Source organism: Caenorhabditis elegans, chromosome V (assembly GCF_000002985.6).
Source record: "Caenorhabditis elegans chromosome V".
Lineage (NCBI taxonomy): Eukaryota > Metazoa > Nematoda > Chromadorea > Rhabditida > Rhabditidae > Caenorhabditis > Caenorhabditis elegans.
The window spans coordinates 13,781,960-13,800,913 of record NC_003283.11 but is presented as its reverse complement, the minus strand read 5'-3'; the positions used below and the strand labels follow the sequence as shown (position 1 = coordinate 13,800,913).

Below are 18,954 nucleotides of genomic sequence, written 5' to 3'. Positions count from 1 at the left end.
GAGTTGCCCGAAAATTATTTGAAAAATTGGAGACATTGTGGCAGTTTATAGTGTGAAATGGGAATGGGATGAAATTCGAGCCAGTTCTGAGAGAATTTTTAAAAATAACTATAAAGGATTTTTAATCTGTAATTTCTAGACGGAAATGTTCTTTGCAAGTTATACAAATTAGTAGAACTCTAGAAACAGAGTCTAGAAAATAATTCCCAACTTACCAAATGATGCTTACAATTTTTATACCTAGCTTTGCACATATTTTCAGTAAAACGTTATTCGAAATTTAGAAAACCATTCCTCTCAAAACTGGCTGCTCAATTTCCCGATAAAAAGTCAACATGGCTATGGAAGTATATAAATATTGAGGTCACCTTAAAGCAGTCAATGTACTAATTGCAGATGCTATCGATAATCGATGACTCGTTCCAGGAATCCTCAAGCAGGTGCTATCTTCATCACCCCACCACTTTTTCGTTCGGAATCTCATTGATTTTGACATGGCCGCCAGACCATGGTTGTGCTCGGCAGTTACGCAGATGATGTACCTGGAATTAAAAAATATTGGGTTTTTATGAATTCAGATGTTCAATCATTTTCTCTTTTACTTTTAATGTTGCTCATTTCTGTTTGAATTTTTAAAAAATGTACAGGTGTCTGAAACATCTAGAAGCTCGGTTAAATAGGTTCCTCTAAAACCAGGTCTTTTTTTTTGCCAACTCGATAAATTTATAGCATCATTTTCAACTTATTCTGGCCATTTGCTCAAAATTATTAGAACATTAGAATCCGGATTTTTTTAAACAGAAGCAAGCTGTTCACCGTCTGAGAACTGATTTTCCATGTTGTTAAAATTTGCCAATACTGTCAACTGTGTCAACATATAGGCTACTTAGGTTAAAAAAAAATTTTACCAAAAAAAAAGATTATTTTGTTTCAGCTTCACGATTACCTCGTATCTGCATGTAAGTCTGTCAAAGTGAATCTCGTAGATGATCCAACTTTGTACTTGCACCAGTAAACAAACTGGGGTGCAGGCTCTTGTACAAACTGAATCACGTAGGACTCTGGACCATTATTCATTTTTGGAGCTCTCCATGAAATTGTCGCCGTTTCATCGGATATCGCATCTATTCGAACTGATTGCGGAACTGTGCAGGGTTCTGGAGTTTTATGATTTATATCAAATTAGTTTTCTTTGTGTTACCTGTATATTCTTGTACTTTGATAGGCACACTTTGTCCGTATCGTGTGGTTACGTAAACACTGAACTCGTACAACGTGAAAGACTTCAAACCAGTAACCAAATATCGATCCTTATTGATAAAATCAACAGCAACCACATTATTCCGTCTTTGAGGTGTTCGTGGTTTGTAAGTGATAGTGTACCAATAACGTTTTCCCTCATCGACATAAATTGGAGCACTCCATCGGAGCATAACTGAATCAGCCGTGGCATGAGATGCAATAAGATGTCTCGGTGGATCAGGAGCTTTTCCTCTAAGATGTTCATCGTAGTTTTGAGTAAGTTGTTTGAATGCTGAAAATTGATATTTTTAGATGCTAAGAAGTTTGTTTAAACAGGGAGAAAAATTGAGACTTAAATGTTTTTATTGATTTCACGTTCTTATTCCAACAATTCCCAAATTTTTCAGAAAAAATTTAAAACACGCTCAATATTTTTTAAAGGTCCTACCAGTCAACCGAATGTGATGAAGCGCTGTTACAGTTTCAAACAACTTTCTCATTGCCTCTTTTTTCATTGCTTCTATCCTTCGTTGCTGGACCTCTTTCAACCAGGATAATGGATCCTGAAAGTTGAAATTTCTTTAGTATATTCTACAAAATAAGTATTACATCATCAAGTCTTCTCCCGAAGAAGTGAAGTCTATCGATATAATATGCACCAACTACATCTATACATGTCGTTGTCAAAACTAGTCCAGCAAGAATTATGAAGAGAATTGGAACTGCGAAGATTTCATTTCGAGGAACCAAATCTGTGAATTAAATAGGAATATTGCTTCATATCAATTTCATTATTAATACCTCCAAATCCAATCGTCAGCACACTCATCATCACAAAATAAAATCCATCCATCATATTCCAATTTTCAACCCATGAAATAATCCAAGAACTTAGTCCGATATAAAGTAACAAAATTCCAATAACTAATAAAAATGGAACTTCAACAAATTGTGCATGTTCCAAGTGAGTCCATAGGAATTCTGCAACTTCATCCTCGCCACCAGCAATAATGACTTGGCCAACTTTCATTGATTCTCTGCAAAAATATTTAGAAGATGTTTGATAATAAAATTATAAAATCAAGACAAAAAACCTCCGAATTCGTCCAGATTTCCAACGCTTGTAACGCCGTTTCACTCGATATTTGTACTTGATTATTTCAGTATAAGTACGATTCATCAGTTCCGTGCAAAATTTTGCCATATCAGCGATTGTAATGAGGTAAAGAGGGATTCCAAAAAAGAGGTAAACCAAACAAAATACACGTCCAATAAGGGATTCTGGAGCATCGATTCCATATCCTGAAAAAATTAAAATTGAATACGTAGATGATTTTCCTAGATTGTAAATTACAAAGCTTTCTAGAAATATATTCTTTTTGGATTCTCAAAAATTACATTATTGGCAAAACATCTTCAATATGCTCAAATGTTTTACCACAATTATGGACCGACATATCGTGAGTAATTTTTTGACAAACTTTTAAAGAGTTGACAGTAAGTCAAATTTCTAGAAAATTGTTTAGTTTGTATATTCAAAAAGGCTTGTAGAGTTTTTCTTTTCAACAGTCTTCTCATTGAAAAAAGCCAAAAATAATTTTTTTGGCCAGAACCGTATGTTGGTGTTGAAGAAGGTAAGATTAATAAGTTCAACGGAAAGGTATGAAAAGAGAAACATTGATTTTTAGAAACAGAACTTTTCAGAATCCAATTAATGAATCAAGCTACTCGATTATGTCGGTTAAAATGTGCAATTTACCTATTGAAGTCAAGGTAGTTGCAGCAAAGAACAGGTTTGATGTGAAGTTTGTGAGTGGATTCGCGTTAAACTGCAAATTAGTTTAAAGTCTAAAACATTCTCAAATCTGATTCTCACTGCAGCTTCCTGCCATCGATGTCCATCTTCCATTGTATAAAAATCATAAGTTTTTTCAACCAATTCGTCAACAATGCTTTCAAATTCTTCTTTATTCCCTATTAATGCGAGCCGTTTTGCAAAATTTTGTCGTGTTCTGTAACAAGATGTATGAAATAGTAGAAGATATTCTTGTAACTAACTGATCAAACATGATAGCTTGATGTGTAGTTTGTTGACTATATTTGATAAGTGTTAACATCCAACCACCAAATACTGCATATAATATTGAAACAACTAAAAGTGTTATGTGTGGAAGAGCAAGACGGAACACCTGCAATTTTTAGAGTTGTAGTGTGATGCCAATCAGTTGCAGTTGCTAATTTTACCGCCATTTTCAGAGGTCAACGCCAATTTCCACTTTTCTCTTTGGTTTCGGAAAATTTCAGAAGTTGGATCAAAATATTCTGAAATTTGTCCAACACTTCGTTTGTACAAAGAAGTCTCAAAACGAACATGGTGGCTGAGATTTTATGAGAGAATTTTTAAACTTTTTTGTGTGATTTCCTACTTGGTCACAAAAAATGCAATCTCAGGGTTGGCACAATCGATTTCTTATGGGAAAAATGGTGTGCTTTTGAGGTAGTAATGTAGTTATATTATCAGTTAAATTTCCATTTTATCTTCACTGGGTTTTTCGTTTATTTTAAATTGAAAAAAGCTTATTCGGAACTGTTTTCGGAAAAACACAATCGCAAAATTTTCAAAATATTTATTTTTGGTCTACCTGGCAAAATGGACTCCTCTATTTTCAGCTCACCATGGTAGATCAAAGTAAAAAATTTCGTTAAAAAATCCTATTGTATTTTTTATCTATAATAGGGATTTCCTTAAAAGTAAATCGAAGAGAACTTTCAAAATAAAAAGTAAGTACTGTAATTGCTCAAATACCTCAGTTTCGAAATGTTTTAGACTCGATTTTAAACTAGAAGAAGCTTTTTGTTAACTGAAAGCCCAATAATTTTCAAAAAGTCTTCAACTGAGAAGGGCTGAAGCTTCCAACGTCAAAACGTCTTGTATCCTTCAACCTACCAATTGTTTGGTCAACCCAAACTGCCCGGGTGTGAGCTCGGAAAATCGGCATAGCCCCGAGCTTAACAGTGCTCCGCCGCACATGTTATCACGTGGGCTCACGTGATTTGCTCGTGACGTGGCGATTTTCGTGTTGTGACGTGGTGATCAGTAAGGATCAGAAGAACAGAATAGGAGAATATAACAAAGTACACACACACACAGAAGAAAAGACAGACAGAGAGAATAGGTGACGAGAGATGATGAGTGGTGGATCTACTCACTGACTACAACTACTACTATATATGGGAGAGCAACTCAAATTGAGATCCATCGAAGAAGGTAAGAAAGAAGAAGTAGAGGGGCATGTTATCCCCGGGGACCCACCAACTCATTAGGCGGGTCATTTTCGGATGAAAAGAGAGAGAGAGGTGGAGTCCCGGAAGAGTTTTCATCTCAGCTCTTTTGAGCAACATTGTGTCTCGAATTGGGGATTTTTTGAACTAAAGAGGTTCCTATCACAAATTTATCATATCAGTTTCAGTTATTGGTCCATGTAAAGAAGTGCCAGTAGTGAGCCGTGAATGAAGACAATTTAGGAAAATGAAAGTGATAAATACAAAATTAAAAAGGAAAATGAAGAAACTCCGGGAAATAAGACATAGATTTGATTTAGTTGCGAGAAAAATTGAAGGCTAAACGTGAAAGCGAATTGACTCGAAATTATTACAGGTGAGAAGGACTTATAATTTGTGAGGAAAAGGAGGGGATTTGAATTGAAATGTAACAATGCAGTAAATAGCCTATTAAAATGCGTAATGTCCAATTAAGAATCAAGAATTTTCTTTCGGTAGGAACTGGTCAACGACTCCGTTGATGGCACATTGCTTCGTTCTTGATGAGTGCTGGAAAAATAACATATTAATCTATAGTGATATTTAAAAAATGACGCTTTGAAAATTATTTTAGAAAAAATCTTAAAATCTTACCTCACACCAGAAAATGTCGATTTTGAATCTAGAACATCATCGTCAAAATATCGATCTTCTGAAGTTGGTGAGTTGTATCCGTCAAGCGAATATTGCTCCAAATATCTGGAAAATTATTATTTTGAACAATTCAAGTAATTTGATTGAAAATACCTTTGTACTGCATCGAAAGCATCCGACAATCTGTCGAGCTGATCATCGAGTGTCTCATTGAGTCGAGGTTCTTCAGCAGCTGCAGATAAAAGATCTTCTACAGAAACTGATAAACATCCTTTGTTTTGAATTCTAATAAGCTCTATGCTCTTCTTGCATTTTTGAGATAGCATATCAACTGTACGCTTCAATCGTTGATCTTTTTGTACTGATCGATACTTTTCATTGTTAATATCTCGTGGCTCTTGAGATCTATTACGTGGAGCTGGTCGAGATGGTAATATTCCAGAAGGTCCTCTTCCAAATGGTGATTGTGCTTCATTTGTATTATGGAAAGTCATTGAACGACGAGATGTGAATTGTTGTTCTCTATAATAATGATGGTGTAAAGATGGGAATTAAACATTGGAAATTTACCTTGTCATTTCAGGCTTTTTTGCAGCTGCCGCAGCCTTCATCGGATTATAATCTTTTCGTCTAAGCCATGCAGTCATCTCTTGTTCCCTTTGTTGCTCACTTTGTCCTATCATAATTCCACGTTGTGTTCCAGGTTTGAATGGAGGACGATTGAGATTTGAAAGTTGTGGAGATGAGTTTCCGGTCAGGGATCTACGATTCTCGCTTCGACGTCTGGAAGAAGAAAAATAATCAAAATTTAAAACTGACAAATATATCAAGGAAGTGAAATTTCGCTACAATACTTCCGAAAAGATCACACTATTTTTAATTTAAAAAAACGGTTATTCGAGACCGGGTACCTTTTTTGATGCAAAATTTCGCATTTTTGACAGAGCTGCCGTTTTTTTTGTGTTGTTGGCAATAGATTTTTTGGTTTTTTCGGACCGAAAAAAAACACATTTTTTTCAAAAATGTTTTTTTTTTAGATAGTTAGCATTATGAAAAAAATAAATTTTTTTGCAACCACCCTGATTTTGGTAATAAAAAATTCATCGAGAAATTTGTGCAACATCTAAAACACGATTTTTGGAATTCTTCCACTTGGATTTTAATATAATTTTTAAAACAATTTTATATTTTTTCAATAATTTCCAGATACTTACGTTGGTGTTGGTGTAGTATTAGTCTCCTTCGATTTCCCAGTAAACGATGCTCTTGATCCTCCTCTTTCTCCAAGTCCAACCATTTTTTGCGACGAAGAAACTGTTGGAGCTCGTGCGGATGAGCTTACTTCACTTCTTCTGAACGTCGTCGTTGGTCGTTGTTGAGCCATCATCATTGCCTTCTGTTCAGCTTCACTTCCAGTTGGACCAGCAGCCGGAAGCCCGGCCATCATTCTCAATTTTGCGAGTTCTTGCAAAAAGTCAGAACCTCCACCACCAGATCGATCGAATCGAGATGATGTTCGTGGAGAGGCGGAGGTCGATGGAGTTCGTGGAGACGTCAGTGCTTGAGGAGGAGGAGCTTGGGCCGTCAGTGTAGTTGCCGATGAAATTTGGCGAGAAAATCCAGGAGCTGGAAGGGCGGAAGGACGGGGAGAAGGGAGAGACGGTGGTGGAATATTAGATGATTGTGATGGTGGTGGTGCAATTGTTTGAAGTGGTTGAGAGGGTCTTGGCGATTGAGAATTGGCATACTGATCCATAAATCTGGAAATTTTAAAATAAATTTAATTAATCTTAATATGGAGTTATTAATGGAGTTATGAAAATGGGTCATAAAATGACCGAATATATCCGTAAAAACAATTAATAAAAAATTTTTTGAATGATTTTTCTTTTTTTTTGCCAAGTTGAAACTTCTTGAAAATTCGTTAAAACAATATCTCAAAACAATATATTTCAGTTCACAATTAAATTTTAAAACAAAGTTTTCGGTTCCAAAATACCGTATATTTTCAGTTAAAAAATCACATAAAATCACGACCATTTTTTTAGACCATCTCTGACTAATTTAAAATAATTTTTCGAAAATTCAAAGTGTGATTTTTTCTTTTCTTTTTTATTTTTCAGGAAATAACATAATTTTCCAATTTAATTTTTCTCCGTAACAATTATTTAATAATTTAAAAAAAATTTAATTCCGTAACTTACTCGCTATCACTATCAGAATCATCATCATCTGAGTACTGTACAACTCGTTGCTGTTGAAAACGTGCTTGTCCTCCATAACCACCACCGTTGTTTCGTTTTGATGTGTCTGGAAAATAAAATAATTCTCAGACAATCAAATTTCTATTTTGAATATATATTTTGTGTGAGGAAACATCAAACAAACAACTCTTCGAAAACAATGGAAATTTAGATAATTTCTATTGGATTTTTATTGCATCGTTTCGTTTTTCATGTGATATTCAACAATTTATGGTCGGTTTTTTAGATATTTCGCAATGTTTTCAAATTTTCAAATCATTCAAACGCACCAATAACAAAAGTGAGAGCCTCCGATCGAGCATCAAATTGTTCTTCTGGTGTCTCTACTATTTCTCCTTCTACGTATTCTTCTTCATTGCTATTATCAATTGCAGTTTTTCCAGTCAACAATCTTTCAAGCAAGTAATTTTTGTTGGTTTTACTCGCTGCAATGGCATCCGGGGTTGAAGGGGTGCGGTCATGAGATGCACTTTTTGCAAGCTTTACTTTACGACGATTCTGAAAGTTTTAATAATTCCAAAACAGTTAAATTTTCTGAGTACCTCAGCTAGAGTCCGTGCGGCTTCCTGTAAAGATACTTCTTTCTCCTCTCCCAAATTTACCGTGAATGCTGTTGCATTGGACTTCTTTGCTGCTAGAAAATTTATAATTTTTATTATAAATTGGATAAAAAATCTTACGTTTGGGTTCACTTGGCATTGACAATACATCGGCAAAATTAATTTCCATTCGGACTGATTTTGCAGGTGGGTTGACAGCTGAAAATTCAAATTTATCTTAAAGAGTGAAAAAAAAGTATTTTTCTTCAAATGACAGAAAATAGAAACAGAATTTTTCAAAAAATGGCTGTTCTTTTTTTTTCCGATTTTCAGATATTTCGAAACAAAAATTCGATTTTTAAAAAATTAGCTTAAAATTTGGTCATTGTTTTTTTAAAATAAATTGTTATGTTTCTTCTCATCAATATAAACAAAATTAGATAAAAAGTCAAATCGAAATGTTTCGTTTTTCGATTTTCCGATTTTTAAAAACTACAGTTACATTCAGACATTATGGCCAATTTCCTTTCATGTAGAGAATTAATTTTTTGTATAAGAGTGAAAAATTAATAAAGTTTTAACAACAAAACTTTTGTGCTTTTTTTTGAAAAAAAAAGCTATATTTTTGAATTTATATTTTTCTTTTTTTATTTTTTGGAATAAAAACTAACTTTTCACAATTTCTTCAATTGAAGCAGCTGCTGCTGGCGTTCCGAACGATGTTCTCGAGAATCGTTTTCCAGATTCATGATCTGACGCCGATGATGGTTGATGATCAACTGATTTCTGTCGCATCGTTGGCGTTTTTCCTTCGAAATCCGATTGTGTTCCGCCACGTGAATCGGTAACAGTTTCTAATCGTTGATGAAACAGCTTGGGACGCATTAAGGGTGATGGTGGAGCAGGATTTGTAGTTGGGGATCGATGTAAATACATGTATTCTCGACTATTCTCTCGTCCAAATTGTTGTTGATGTTGCGTGGGTGGTACTTTCTGATTTTGCATAAGTGTTAAAGAACTTCTGGATATATTTGAAGTTGTTGACATTGCATCTTCTGAACCTTCTTTTTCCTCGTGACTTTGAACTGGATTATTGTACATTTGAACTCCCATATAGTTAACTGAAAATTATTTAATATTAGCATCAGAGCTGAAAATTTCTAGTTTTTCGTGTTTTTGGCGAAAAGTTTAGTTTTAGATTTTTTTTTCGGGGAAAAAAACGAAAACTTTTGTTTTCTGCCGCCTGAGTCCGGAAAATAATTGCTTTCTTCTTTTTTAAAAATTTAATTTTCATTTTTATGTCCGGTAACGAAAATAGGAAACAACTATTTTTTTTAAAGCTTGAAACGTTACTTTCTAGAATGTTCTTTTAATAATTGTTTTGAATAATGTTTTAATAAAAATTTAACACAATTTTCTCGCTTTTTTCGTTCCTTTTTTTCACATTTTTTCAAAAAAAAAACAAAAAAATTAAAATTTTCGCCAAAAACATGAAAAAAGGAAAAATCTCATTAATTTTTTTCAATTTTGTACTTTTTTTCCGAAAAAAAAACACTCGAAAACTAACGCACAAGTACGGATAAATTATTAAACTTTTTTTATTTTTTTAATTGTTTCATTTTCGAAACTTTTTTTAAAATTCAGCCCTGATTCAGCTCATCTCAAAGCAGTTTTTTGTAATTTAAAAAATCTTAAAAACTCACTAGAATTGTTGCCAGAATTACTCGGAGCCGAAGTAGTAGGCGGCGGTAGAATTTTCTGTGAAGGCATCGGAGCATGAGATGGTGCATGATGACCATATGGATAATACATTGGAGCATTTGGATGTGGAGGTGGTGCTGATGGATATGGATACATTGGAGGTGGGTAGTACTGTGGAACAATGTAATGTTGTCCTGTGACCGGATCGACAAGAACATGCGCCTGCATTGGGTAGCCTGAAAAGTTTCAAAAATTATAGATACAACTGATGTAGCTTTTCACTCAATACACAATCAACACAAGTTTATATAGGCAATCAAATTGGTTTATGATTAGGTCAAACCTCACAGATATAAATGAGATATATATTCAAAAAGACACGTTTTTCGCGCGCGTAAAGTTTCACAGAAGGACAAAAAATTGAAGTGATGTTAATAAAAAGTAATGATTGTTTTTAATGGCACACTATGTCTCATGTTCAGCCATAAATCGTCAAATTTTGTGTGTGTGTCGGTCTCTATTTCTTTGTGAAACCGGTTTTTTGTGTCTGTTTCTGTATATGTGACTTTTTCTCTTCACAACCATCGATCAGTAATTGACAAAGATGGAAGCATTGTGACATAGAAGGGGTCAAATAAGAATGATGTCTTGTCCTTTGTGCACAGTTCGACAAGAGAAAACCAATGCATTTCTAATGAGAGCCAATTTCTTAGGAGGATTCTTCGTGAGCTCCATATTGCCCGTTTTCTGGCTCATTTTCAATTCTGTTGAGCTAGATGGATATCTTGGGAGAATTTGTGGAAGGAATTGTATTAAAGAATCGAGAAAAGTTAACGAAGAATAAGAGTAATCGAGCGTGAAATTAACGAACATTTTCAGGTTCATTGGTTTCAATGAAAATCAAAATTTTTTTACACGAAATTTTGTTGACTGGCAGTTTACGAGATCGGAATAAATAAGCTTTTGAAATACGAGCCACCGGAACTAGGTGTGGGTCACGTGAATTACGAAATATTTGTGTCGTATTTATCTCGAATATGGCTCTTGGGTGCTTGCATTAGCTCAATGAACCGATGAAAAGAAAGTGACAAACCAGGTGGTTGGCCCATTACAGGTGCCGGCTGTCCTTGATGTGATGCCGGAAAATGAAAAGCTGTTGGAGGTGTTGTTCGCTCATCGTGATGGGTACTTTCCTGAGATTCAATTGTTTGAGAAGGTTAAACTATTAATTCATAGTTTACAGTTCAATTAAACTGATCAGACCGGAATAAAATATGAACGATGGATATACCTGTTGAGAAAAATATCCAGAAGACCCGTGACCTGGTGCCGGCGAACTCGGCACCGACCTCTGATTATTGTCCATAAGACAGGATGAAAAGTGATAAAATGATGGAATAGGGGGAGAATAAAGTGCTTAGTCAGTTTGTTCTCATTCACCAGCACATAAATCGGCAAAGAGAAATACTCTAATATAGTGTTTGGGTGTTGTGGAGACGCAGACCTGAAGTCTCCCAACCGAATGAACAAAGGCTTGTAGTGGCCGATCAATTTGAGTGGTGGACGGCCACAGCCATCGTTCTCCTTTCCGTCGGGGGATGGTTGCCGTTGGTGTTGAAACACCGCTCTATTGACAACTCAATGTATCGTCGAGACGCAGACAAAAAGATGGAAGTAGAGAAAACATAGAGTCTGAAGCAGAGACCTCGGTTCAATAAATAATTCCTCTCCTGGGCTCGCTCTTTCTTTCTCCTCACTTCTTTCTTTCGTCCAATCTTCGTATATGTAGTAAAGGAGAAGCACGTGATGGTTCGGACGTATAGATGATAACGATGAAGAGAAAATATGTTAGACTCCTAGATATACGTGAGAATGCCGCCCGAGCAAGAGTCTTTGGTCAACAATTGGCAAACAGTTCTATTAGAAATTTTGAACAACACTAGACATCTCTTTAGATTTTCCAAAAATGCATAAGCCATGCAACATTTTAGGCCACCTTGAGCTATCAGTTTCCTTTCCAAATCAATTTTCAATATGATAATCGGCCATAGACAACATTTTGCAGTCTCTCCGCTCGCGAGCTCAACAAAAGAAAACTTTGTTAAATTGTGTATAGGACGTTTTCTTCGAGACCCTCGGCCAAATTGTGTTTTACTAGCATCCGTCCCTCCGTTTCTTCTTTCTCCTCATCTTCGATTAGACTTTGAAGTGTATACATATTCCCGTTTGCGTTCTTTCGATCTCAGCCAATTCCTCTCGCCATCACTAATTGAGCTTTTGACGAAGATTTTCTCCTTCGTCTTTTTTCGTATTCCTTGTTTTTTTTCCCCGAGGTTCTTTGTAGGATACTATTACAAGCCGTTCCATTGTATTATTTTCATCCGCCCGGCTTGTGGAAGTGTAAGTACTTTCGCAACACCCGCCACCCGACTGCAAATGCAGAAAAACACTTATTTTCAGCCACTCCTCCGTTCTTTTCACATTCAAAAGCGATGTTTTCTTTCCTCCATCAAAGAATTATTCCGCCCGCAAATATCGACTTTTCACAACGCCGAGAACATTCTGCGCATACATCACACCACCCTTCAGATGCTAGAGAGCAATAATGTTTTAATAAACACTATATTCGTCTTTCTATCGATGTAAATATACATCTATTTTAGAAAAGTTGTTTTTTTTTCAATTTCTGACGCATAGGGCTGCTACTGTCAATATCAATAATCGCTTTGCACTTTTTTTCAAAAATTGTCTGAAACGCCCCATTGGCTCCCTTCGACCGATAAACTTTAAAAACGAGCTGATAGTGACTCTGAAGCGAGCCATTCGTATAGTACAAACACTTTTCTATTGATCATCGATCGTTTATTTTATTCGCGGCCCGTGCAAAAACGGAAAGATGATCGCAAAATGTCGGGTCGAGGCGTTAGACTTTTTGTCTGTTATTTACCACGAATTCAATGCAAAAGTTGAAAAACCAGCAGATTTTGGAAACGAGCTAAAATTGAATTCAATAATAAAATATTGAACTTTTTTTTATATCCCATTCTTCTCTCACCCATTTCGGAAAGATCTTTCATCTCATTGTCCTATGTCATGTGACCAGGGATTTTTTTGTTGAAGGCCAACACACACGGCGCCAAGATGATGAACGACTTGTGAGTACGATCACTTTTTTGCTATTTCGATCACAAACCAGATTTCGGATGAGTGAATACGCATGTACGGGGGATAACTGACCAATTTGCAAAAGTATTTTACTGGTTTTTACCGACAAAACAGTTACTATACGTGTTGTGGAAAATTTTCTCAATATGCAAAGACCTTTCGAAAAAAAAACATTTTTTGAGCTGTTTCTTTTTCCATTCATACAGATGTAACTGCTTTTAAAAATAATTTCTCCAGTCAGGAATCAAAAAAATCCAGTTAAACCGCATCCACGAATGCGTCTACTTTTTGAACTGACATTTTCCTGTTCTAAAATCAAAGATCTTTCTCGAAGCATCTTTTCTTTTTCCCATTTTTCTCTGCACTCTCTACATCAATGACCCATATTGTCTCGGTCAATGCAGCAGACCGAAGGGCGACACATTACAGTATCTCATCGCTCATTATGCACGTATAATATGAAAATAAGTACCTGTGAGAAGAATTGGTTGCTCCGTCTGGGTCTCCGCAGTTGTTGAAAGTCCTCTTGATTTTTCCATTGCTTTGTTTGCTGGAAATTTACATGAATAATGTATAATTTAATGAAAATTCAGGTAAAAACAGAAAAAAAGCTGCTTGTGTGTTTTGCCCGAGAGGAGTACACCATGGCGGGTACTGTAATCCTTGTGAGACCCAAAGCTCGTTTTAATTCCATGCGCCTTTGAATATGATTTTCTAATTTTTTCTGTTAAAGTTTTTCGATTAATTCTTCGAATAAATATTGAAATCAAACGATTAAATTTACATTTTTTGTAAGTTTCACGATAAAATCTCAACCTCCCCAATTTTTTCTCGAGTTTCTAGAATATTCTATTCGCCTTTAACCCCCAACCTCTCGTCATTTCAATGATTTAATTTCATTTGAATTGAATTTTCGTCTTCAGGACCCATCAAACTTATCCGCCGCCGCCATGTCGTTCAACATAGAAAACGAGTCAGTAGTCTGTCAGTTATATCACAGAACCAAGCATAACAACAGTGTGAACGTCGTGTGCGAGCTGTCGGAAAAAATCGGGTCGCCACAATTGGAAAATGGAGAATGGGTGGTTCCGAATGATGTCACTGGATTGAATGCCAAAAAGTCCAAGGTCGTCAAAATTCGCTTCCACCCATCTGTCTCCAAACTGTCATCGGAAGGTTCGGCTCTCCATCAGGCCGCATGCGAGAGTGCTCTCAAGGTTTGTTAATTATTTTTCAATTTATTCTTTTTCAGAAGCGAGTTTTAAATTTTTATTTTCAGTACCTCGATCTTCTCCTCGATGACAGTGATTGGACAAGAAAAACCAACCACGACGATGATTTGTTCGGAAAACAAATCGATAAAATCATCGAATATCTCAGTGAGATGGATAAAATCATCGAGATTGATACATCGAAAATCGGTCTCACGTTGCTCCACGATGAATTTTTCGACGAGTTCGTCAAGCTGATCTCATGTAAATCGATTTCTTCTCACCTTCACACCATCATCTCAGACGACGACGATGCCCATCAATCGGCGCAGATTGTGTTTGAAAAAGACGGGCGGTCCCGCCAAATAATCAGTATCGACGTTGACGCGGGTTACCTGAAATCATCGGAATCGGGTCAAGAGTGTGTTTTTGACGTTTCGAAAACATGCTTCACCTGGGTGTTGCCACGTCATGAGGACGATTTTGAAAACTCGCCGCCGACAGTTTCGCATAAGCTCGACTGTTATATGTGGATCGACGAAGAGAAACAGGAGATGGTGAGATTTTTTTAATTATATTTTTTAGTTCACATGTAACTTTCCCTCCTCTAGAAAAATCAATGTTTCATCAATTTCAGCCTGTGTACTCTCCGTGTGCTTCTGTCTTCCATCACCTCGACAAACTCACCGCTTCTCTCTCTGCGTGTGGCTCACCAACATTCAACGGAGTCCTCCAAAGAGTTCCACAAGTTCTTGCCGTTGATGCAATCATAGGTCTCGATAAGTCCGAAGCTCCACATCTTCACAAGTTCATTCAAAACATCACCCAAGCTCCATTGATGGTTCACACGGATTTTGACAATGAGTCACTCGATTGCTATTCAGATTCTGAATGTAAATTGACAATATCTCCAACCGATTCTATTGATTCGGGTGTCTCATTGACATCTCCAACACGTCAAGGATCTTTCGACGAGGATGATGGAGATGATGAATTGACAGCGACATCACCTGGAATGCGAACTCGCTCGAGAAGTGAAAGCTGTTCATCGTTGAAAGGGATTTTGAAGTGGCCACGTCGTCCGAACACTATGAGTAGACTCGCCGCCAAACCATACCTCATTCGATCTTATTCGGAATGTCATCACGACGAATCATCATTCCCTCCATTGATCCCTCTCCGATTTTCTGAGGATGATGAGGATGCTTTCCATGGTAAGCTATAGTCTCAGTATTCCACTTCACATAATTTCAGTATTTACAGAGACCGATGACTCGTCATCAGATTGCTGTGTTCTTCCTGCTGCTCCACGAAAGAAGAGTGTTTCGTTTAGTGAACGCATCGAGCAGACTCGTCTTTTCAACAGTAACACCAGTATCAATGCACAAAAACGAAAAAATTTGAAAAAGAACGAGAAGAAGAAGAAGCGAGAAAACTCGCTGGCGAGCAGTATTGAAAGTATTCATGAAGAGGTGAGAAAAATTACTGAAAATTAGAAACAATTTAGTCAAAAAGTGGCTTAACTTTTTAAATTTTCACAGTTGCGGCAAAAAAATTTTGAATCATTTTTTTTAGCCCAAATTAAAAAATTTTGTCAAAAAATAGCGCAAATTCGAATTTTTTGTGATGTTTTGATAATTTTTCTTTTATAATCCCAACCAAAAATGTATTGAAAAAATACCAGCAAATTCTGACCTTTTTTTGGAAATTTCAGTTGATAATTTGGTTAAATTGGAACATTTTTGCTATTTCTGCGAAAAATGGCTTAAAATACAGAATTTCAAAATTTCCAGCCCAAAATGGCCTGAATTAAAAAATTTAGTCAAAAAGTAGCGCAAATTCGGATTTTTTTGGATGTGTTGATAATTTGGTCAAATGTGAAAGTTTTTGAAATTCCAGCTAGAATGTCCGCTTTAAAACTTTTTAAATTTAGCCCTTTTTCTTAAAAGTTTAGCTCATAACAATTTTTGGGAATTTTTGAAAAGTCATTTAAAATTTTTTTTTTGATATTAAATTAAGAAAAAAAAAACTCACAAACCCAAAAACCCAATACTCACACAAAGGTTTGATTATTTTTCTCACCAAAAAATCAATTTCAATAATTTTCAGACCGGCCGCATCAGCCCAGCAGCCCGTCATCAAACTGTTTAGACAGTTCTGTAAAAATGTACAAATTCGATTCGATTTTTCCTGCTGAACAAATCGTAGCTTCATACTTTTCCATCATCTTATCTCTTTTTTATTCATGAGTGTAGCATGTTTCTTCTAAACTCCCCCGTCTGTAAGCCCCTCTACATTTAGAGAAAGTTGTATTTATTTAAATATGTCTAGCTCTTCCAGCATTCGTTTCGTCGTTTTCTTTGTTGATCTGTTATAGTTTTCTTCTTGCTCTGACACACTTTATTTATCCGCTTTTTTTCTTTTCTCTGTCAAACTTTTGTAATATATTTCTTGGGATCCTTCTCACTTCCTCCTCTCTATCTCCACAGCTGGTTTTGTTTCGATCACTGAAAAAGTACAAACGATTCCTTCTGAACTTTTCCAATCATCTACCCATTTTCTTCTATTTTATCCTCGAAGTTCACCAGCCTTGTTCCCATTTTCTAAATTTCGGTGTTTACACTTTTTCCCTTTTTTTTCATTTTTCTTCATCTAATCTTTGTATCCTCAGTTTCGTGTTGGACTTATATTAATCCATAGGTAAAAATGCGAGAAAATCATGTGCTCTCATTATTGCCCTCCCTTTTTTAAGATTCTGACAAATAAATAGAAAATAGTTCTCGTAAAGTTTATGGCACATATGATAAATTTACACTAGGCTTAAATTCGAAATAGTACATTTTTACAGCTTGCTCTTCTTTTCTTTTCCAGTTCTTCCACGGATCAAATTCTCCGTTTCCTCCCATTTCTCGTTGTCCCATTCGTGAAGGAATTGTCCCATATGGGATCCATGATGAATGTGCTGTTGGCCACCGTCGAAATCGATAATCTGAAAGTTAAAAAAATAGAAATTGTTTTTTCTTAGGCAAATAGTATTGAGTAGTGTGCCTTTAATCTTACTGTATTTGTTTTGAGGGGAACTTTCGAATTCTTAGTGGTAGTTTACAATATAAGTAAGTTTTCTTTTTAATTGAATATAAGAAAAACTAGAATAAATGAGAACATTTAAAAATTCTACAGTAACTTAAAGTTAAAGGCACATACTTAAATTTTTCTTTAGACGCATTTCGCGCGGCAGGACCCATTCTCCTAAATGCGCCTCCCTTGAAAGTAGTAGAAATGCAGTAAAATAATCAAAAGTTAAAAAACGTACCGCTCCATTCATCCAGGACATGAAATCAGACGACATGAACGCTGCCAAATTGGCAATTTCTTCCGGATGCCCAAGTCTTCCAACTGGTACTGATGCTTTCATAGCATCTCCAGAATCCTTCAACTCCCCGGCAAATAATCTTCCGAATGCTCCCTCTGTTGGAATTGGTCCAGGAGCAATCGCATTGAATCGCAATCCGTGTTTCGCCCATTCAGACGCCAATGATTTTGTCATATTTTCGACACCAGCCTTCGAAACCGCTGATGGAACCACAAATGGTGCACCAGATTGTGCATAAAGTGTTGTGATGCTGAGCACACTGGCTCCACGCTTTTGTTGAATACAGCGACGGCCGAGCTCGGTGGTGACGTGGAGAGTTCCTTTCAGAACGATATCAATGATGGTACCGTAGGCATTCGGTGAGAGACGTTCGGTTGCCATGATGAAGTTTCCGGCTGCATTATTGATAAGGATGTCCGGAGTGTGGCCGAGTCTTAAATTATAAAATTAATAGAAAAAATATTGTTAGAAATCAAATATCTACAGTTCAAAGTTGGAACAAGATATTAGGTTTTAATCACTATATTCGTAAGCACTAGAGTACAGCTTGAATCTAGTTATCATTATGTTCCTACGTTAACCTATCGTACTCCCAGAGAAAAATAGATAAGTGATCTCCGAAATTATTCTATGTTTTCGGAATCACGTGCGAGCCATTGCAACTCACTTCTTTTCAACCGCATCAAACGCCTTTGCAACCTTTGCTGGATCCTTCACGTCCATTTGGAATGGCTCACAAACACCACCGGTGCTTGATCGGATCTCATCTGCAGTTTTCTCAAGTACATCAAGTCTTCTTGCAGCAATGGCCACACTTGCTCCAAGATGAGCAAATGTTGTTGCAATAGCCTTTCCAAGTCCAGTTCCTCCACCAGTGACCAGTGCAACTTTTCCCTGAATAAACAATCGTTTAAAAATTTCAATATCTTTAATAACTTACATTCAAGCTGCCAGGCGGCAATGCAACCGATTTGACAACAGGGAAAAACTTTTCTGGATGCAAACAATGAGCCATTATTTCAAACTAACAAATGGTCAAGAGTGATCGAAGAATAAGACCTGGAATCAATAAATAGGTAAAGAGATGGAGAGACGCAGAAGTGGTGGTAGGCTAGAATGTAGTGGGGGTTACAAAGCACAATGTGGGCAACATGATCAAGAGAACATTGGAAAACACAATGTAGGGCAGGAAATAATTTTAAAGCATGGTTTGATCAATGCATTTTGATATTAAATGAACTTTTCCGTGAAATATAAAATTCAGCGGGTTTCGATGTTCTTATAGTCAGTTTTTGAAATATTATAGCACAGTTATAACAAGTGTTATTTATATTTATACATGCTCCAATTATTCTGAAATTAAAAAATTCCCAAAAATTCAGACAAAACAATAAAGGTTGGATCAATTTTATCAAAAGTATAAAGTTTAACTAAGTTTTCATTGAATATTTGTGTTGAATATATATGTCTTGTCATGTTGCGCCTATGAAAAAAAAAACAATATTTTCCGGCAAACAGCAAAATTGGCAATTGCCAAAATTGAA

General features: G+C 36.1%; 4 protein-coding genes across 7 annotated transcripts; 1 reads left to right on the top strand and 3 right to left on the bottom strand.

The window, feature by feature from the left end:
- Positions 1 to 336: 336 nt before the first annotated feature.
- twk-32 (Fibronectin type-III domain-containing protein) lies at positions 337 to 4,273 on the bottom strand (the record flags this gene model as incomplete). Its single annotated transcript, NM_074015.3, has 11 exons — positions 337 to 542; positions 947 to 1,157; positions 1,202 to 1,534; positions 1,691 to 1,805; positions 1,852 to 1,994; positions 2,044 to 2,279; positions 2,337 to 2,544; positions 3,002 to 3,071; positions 3,119 to 3,254; positions 3,301 to 3,431; positions 4,190 to 4,273. 11 exons carry the CDS (start codon positions 4,271 to 4,273, stop codon positions 365 to 367), a joined length of 1,845 nt encoding a protein of 614 aa, NP_506416.2. The 3' UTR covers positions 337 to 364.
- A 386-nt stretch (positions 4,274 to 4,659) lies between these two features.
- On the bottom strand, positions 4,660 to 13,365 carry F53C11.5 (the record flags this gene model as incomplete). 3 transcript variants are annotated; one of them, NM_001047656.5, is made up of 13 exons in its annotated part: positions 4,730 to 5,073; positions 5,158 to 5,262; positions 5,311 to 5,679; positions 5,728 to 5,940; positions 6,372 to 6,917; positions 7,362 to 7,467; positions 7,691 to 7,919; positions 7,964 to 8,055; positions 8,102 to 8,179; positions 8,632 to 9,081; positions 9,664 to 9,897; positions 10,755 to 10,854; positions 10,953 to 11,027. In NM_001047656.5, 13 exons carry the CDS (start codon positions 11,025 to 11,027, stop codon positions 4,995 to 4,997), a joined length of 2,676 nt encoding a protein of 891 aa, NP_001041121.1. In that variant the 3' UTR covers positions 4,730 to 4,994. The 3 variants fall into 3 exon arrangements, with proteins under 3 accessions (NP_001041120.1, NP_001041122.1, NP_001041121.1); NM_001047655.3 differs by lacking the exons at positions 10,755 to 10,854; positions 10,953 to 11,027 and adding an exon at positions 13,299 to 13,365 and having other exon boundaries at positions 4,660 to 5,073; NM_001047657.4 differs by lacking the exons at positions 10,755 to 10,854; positions 10,953 to 11,027 and having other exon boundaries at positions 4,681 to 5,073.
- A 220-nt stretch (positions 13,366 to 13,585) lies between these two features.
- Positions 13,586 to 16,824, top strand: F53C11.4 (SH2 domain-containing protein). Of its 2 annotated transcripts, NM_001269617.4 has the most exons (6): positions 13,586 to 13,617; positions 13,750 to 14,043; positions 14,106 to 14,594; positions 14,675 to 15,251; positions 15,292 to 15,509; positions 16,147 to 16,824. In NM_001269617.4, exons 2-6 carry the CDS (start codon positions 13,777 to 13,779, stop codon positions 16,186 to 16,188), a joined length of 1,593 nt encoding a protein of 530 aa, NP_001256546.1. In that variant the 5' UTR covers positions 13,586 to 13,617; positions 13,750 to 13,776; the 3' UTR covers positions 16,189 to 16,824. The 2 variants fall into 2 exon arrangements, with proteins under 2 accessions (NP_001256546.1, NP_001256545.1); NM_001269616.5 differs by lacking the exon at positions 13,586 to 13,617 and having other exon boundaries at positions 15,301 to 15,509; positions 16,147 to 16,819.
- decr-1.1 (putative oxidoreductase F53C11.3) lies at positions 16,805 to 18,515 on the bottom strand. The gene is made up of 4 exons (NM_074012.7): positions 18,351 to 18,515; positions 18,078 to 18,304; positions 17,351 to 17,843; positions 16,805 to 17,026 (listed from the first exon to the last, which is right to left on the bottom strand). The coding sequence occupies exons 1-4, from the start codon at positions 18,423 to 18,425 to the stop codon at positions 16,880 to 16,882; spliced, it is 942 nt and encodes a 313-aa protein (NP_506413.1). The 5' UTR covers positions 18,426 to 18,515; the 3' UTR covers positions 16,805 to 16,879.
- Positions 18,516 to 18,954: the final 439 nt, after the last annotated feature.

Coding starts and splice junctions, on each gene's coding strand:
- decr-1.1 (NM_074012.7), bottom strand. CDS start 18,425: ATGGCTCATTGTTTGCATCCAGAAAAGTTTTTCCCTGTTGTCAAATCG. Junction 18,305..18,350: donor TGCCGCCTGGCAGCTTGAAT/GTAAGTTATTAA, acceptor TTGTTTATTCAG/GGAAAAGTTGCACTGGTCAC. Junction 17,844..18,077: donor TTTGATGCGGTTGAAAAGAA/GTGAGTTGCAAT, acceptor TTATAATTTAAG/ACTCGGCCACACTCCGGACA.
- F53C11.4 (NM_001269617.4), top strand. CDS start 13,777: ATGTCGTTCAACATAGAAAACGAGTCAGTAGTCTGTCAGTTATATCAC. Junction 14,044..14,105: donor CATGCGAGAGTGCTCTCAAG/GTTTGTTAATTA, acceptor TTTTATTTTCAG/TACCTCGATCTTCTCCTCGA. Junction 15,510..16,146: donor TTGAAAGTATTCATGAAGAG/GTGAGAAAAATT, acceptor AATAATTTTCAG/ACCGGCCGCATCAGCCCAGC.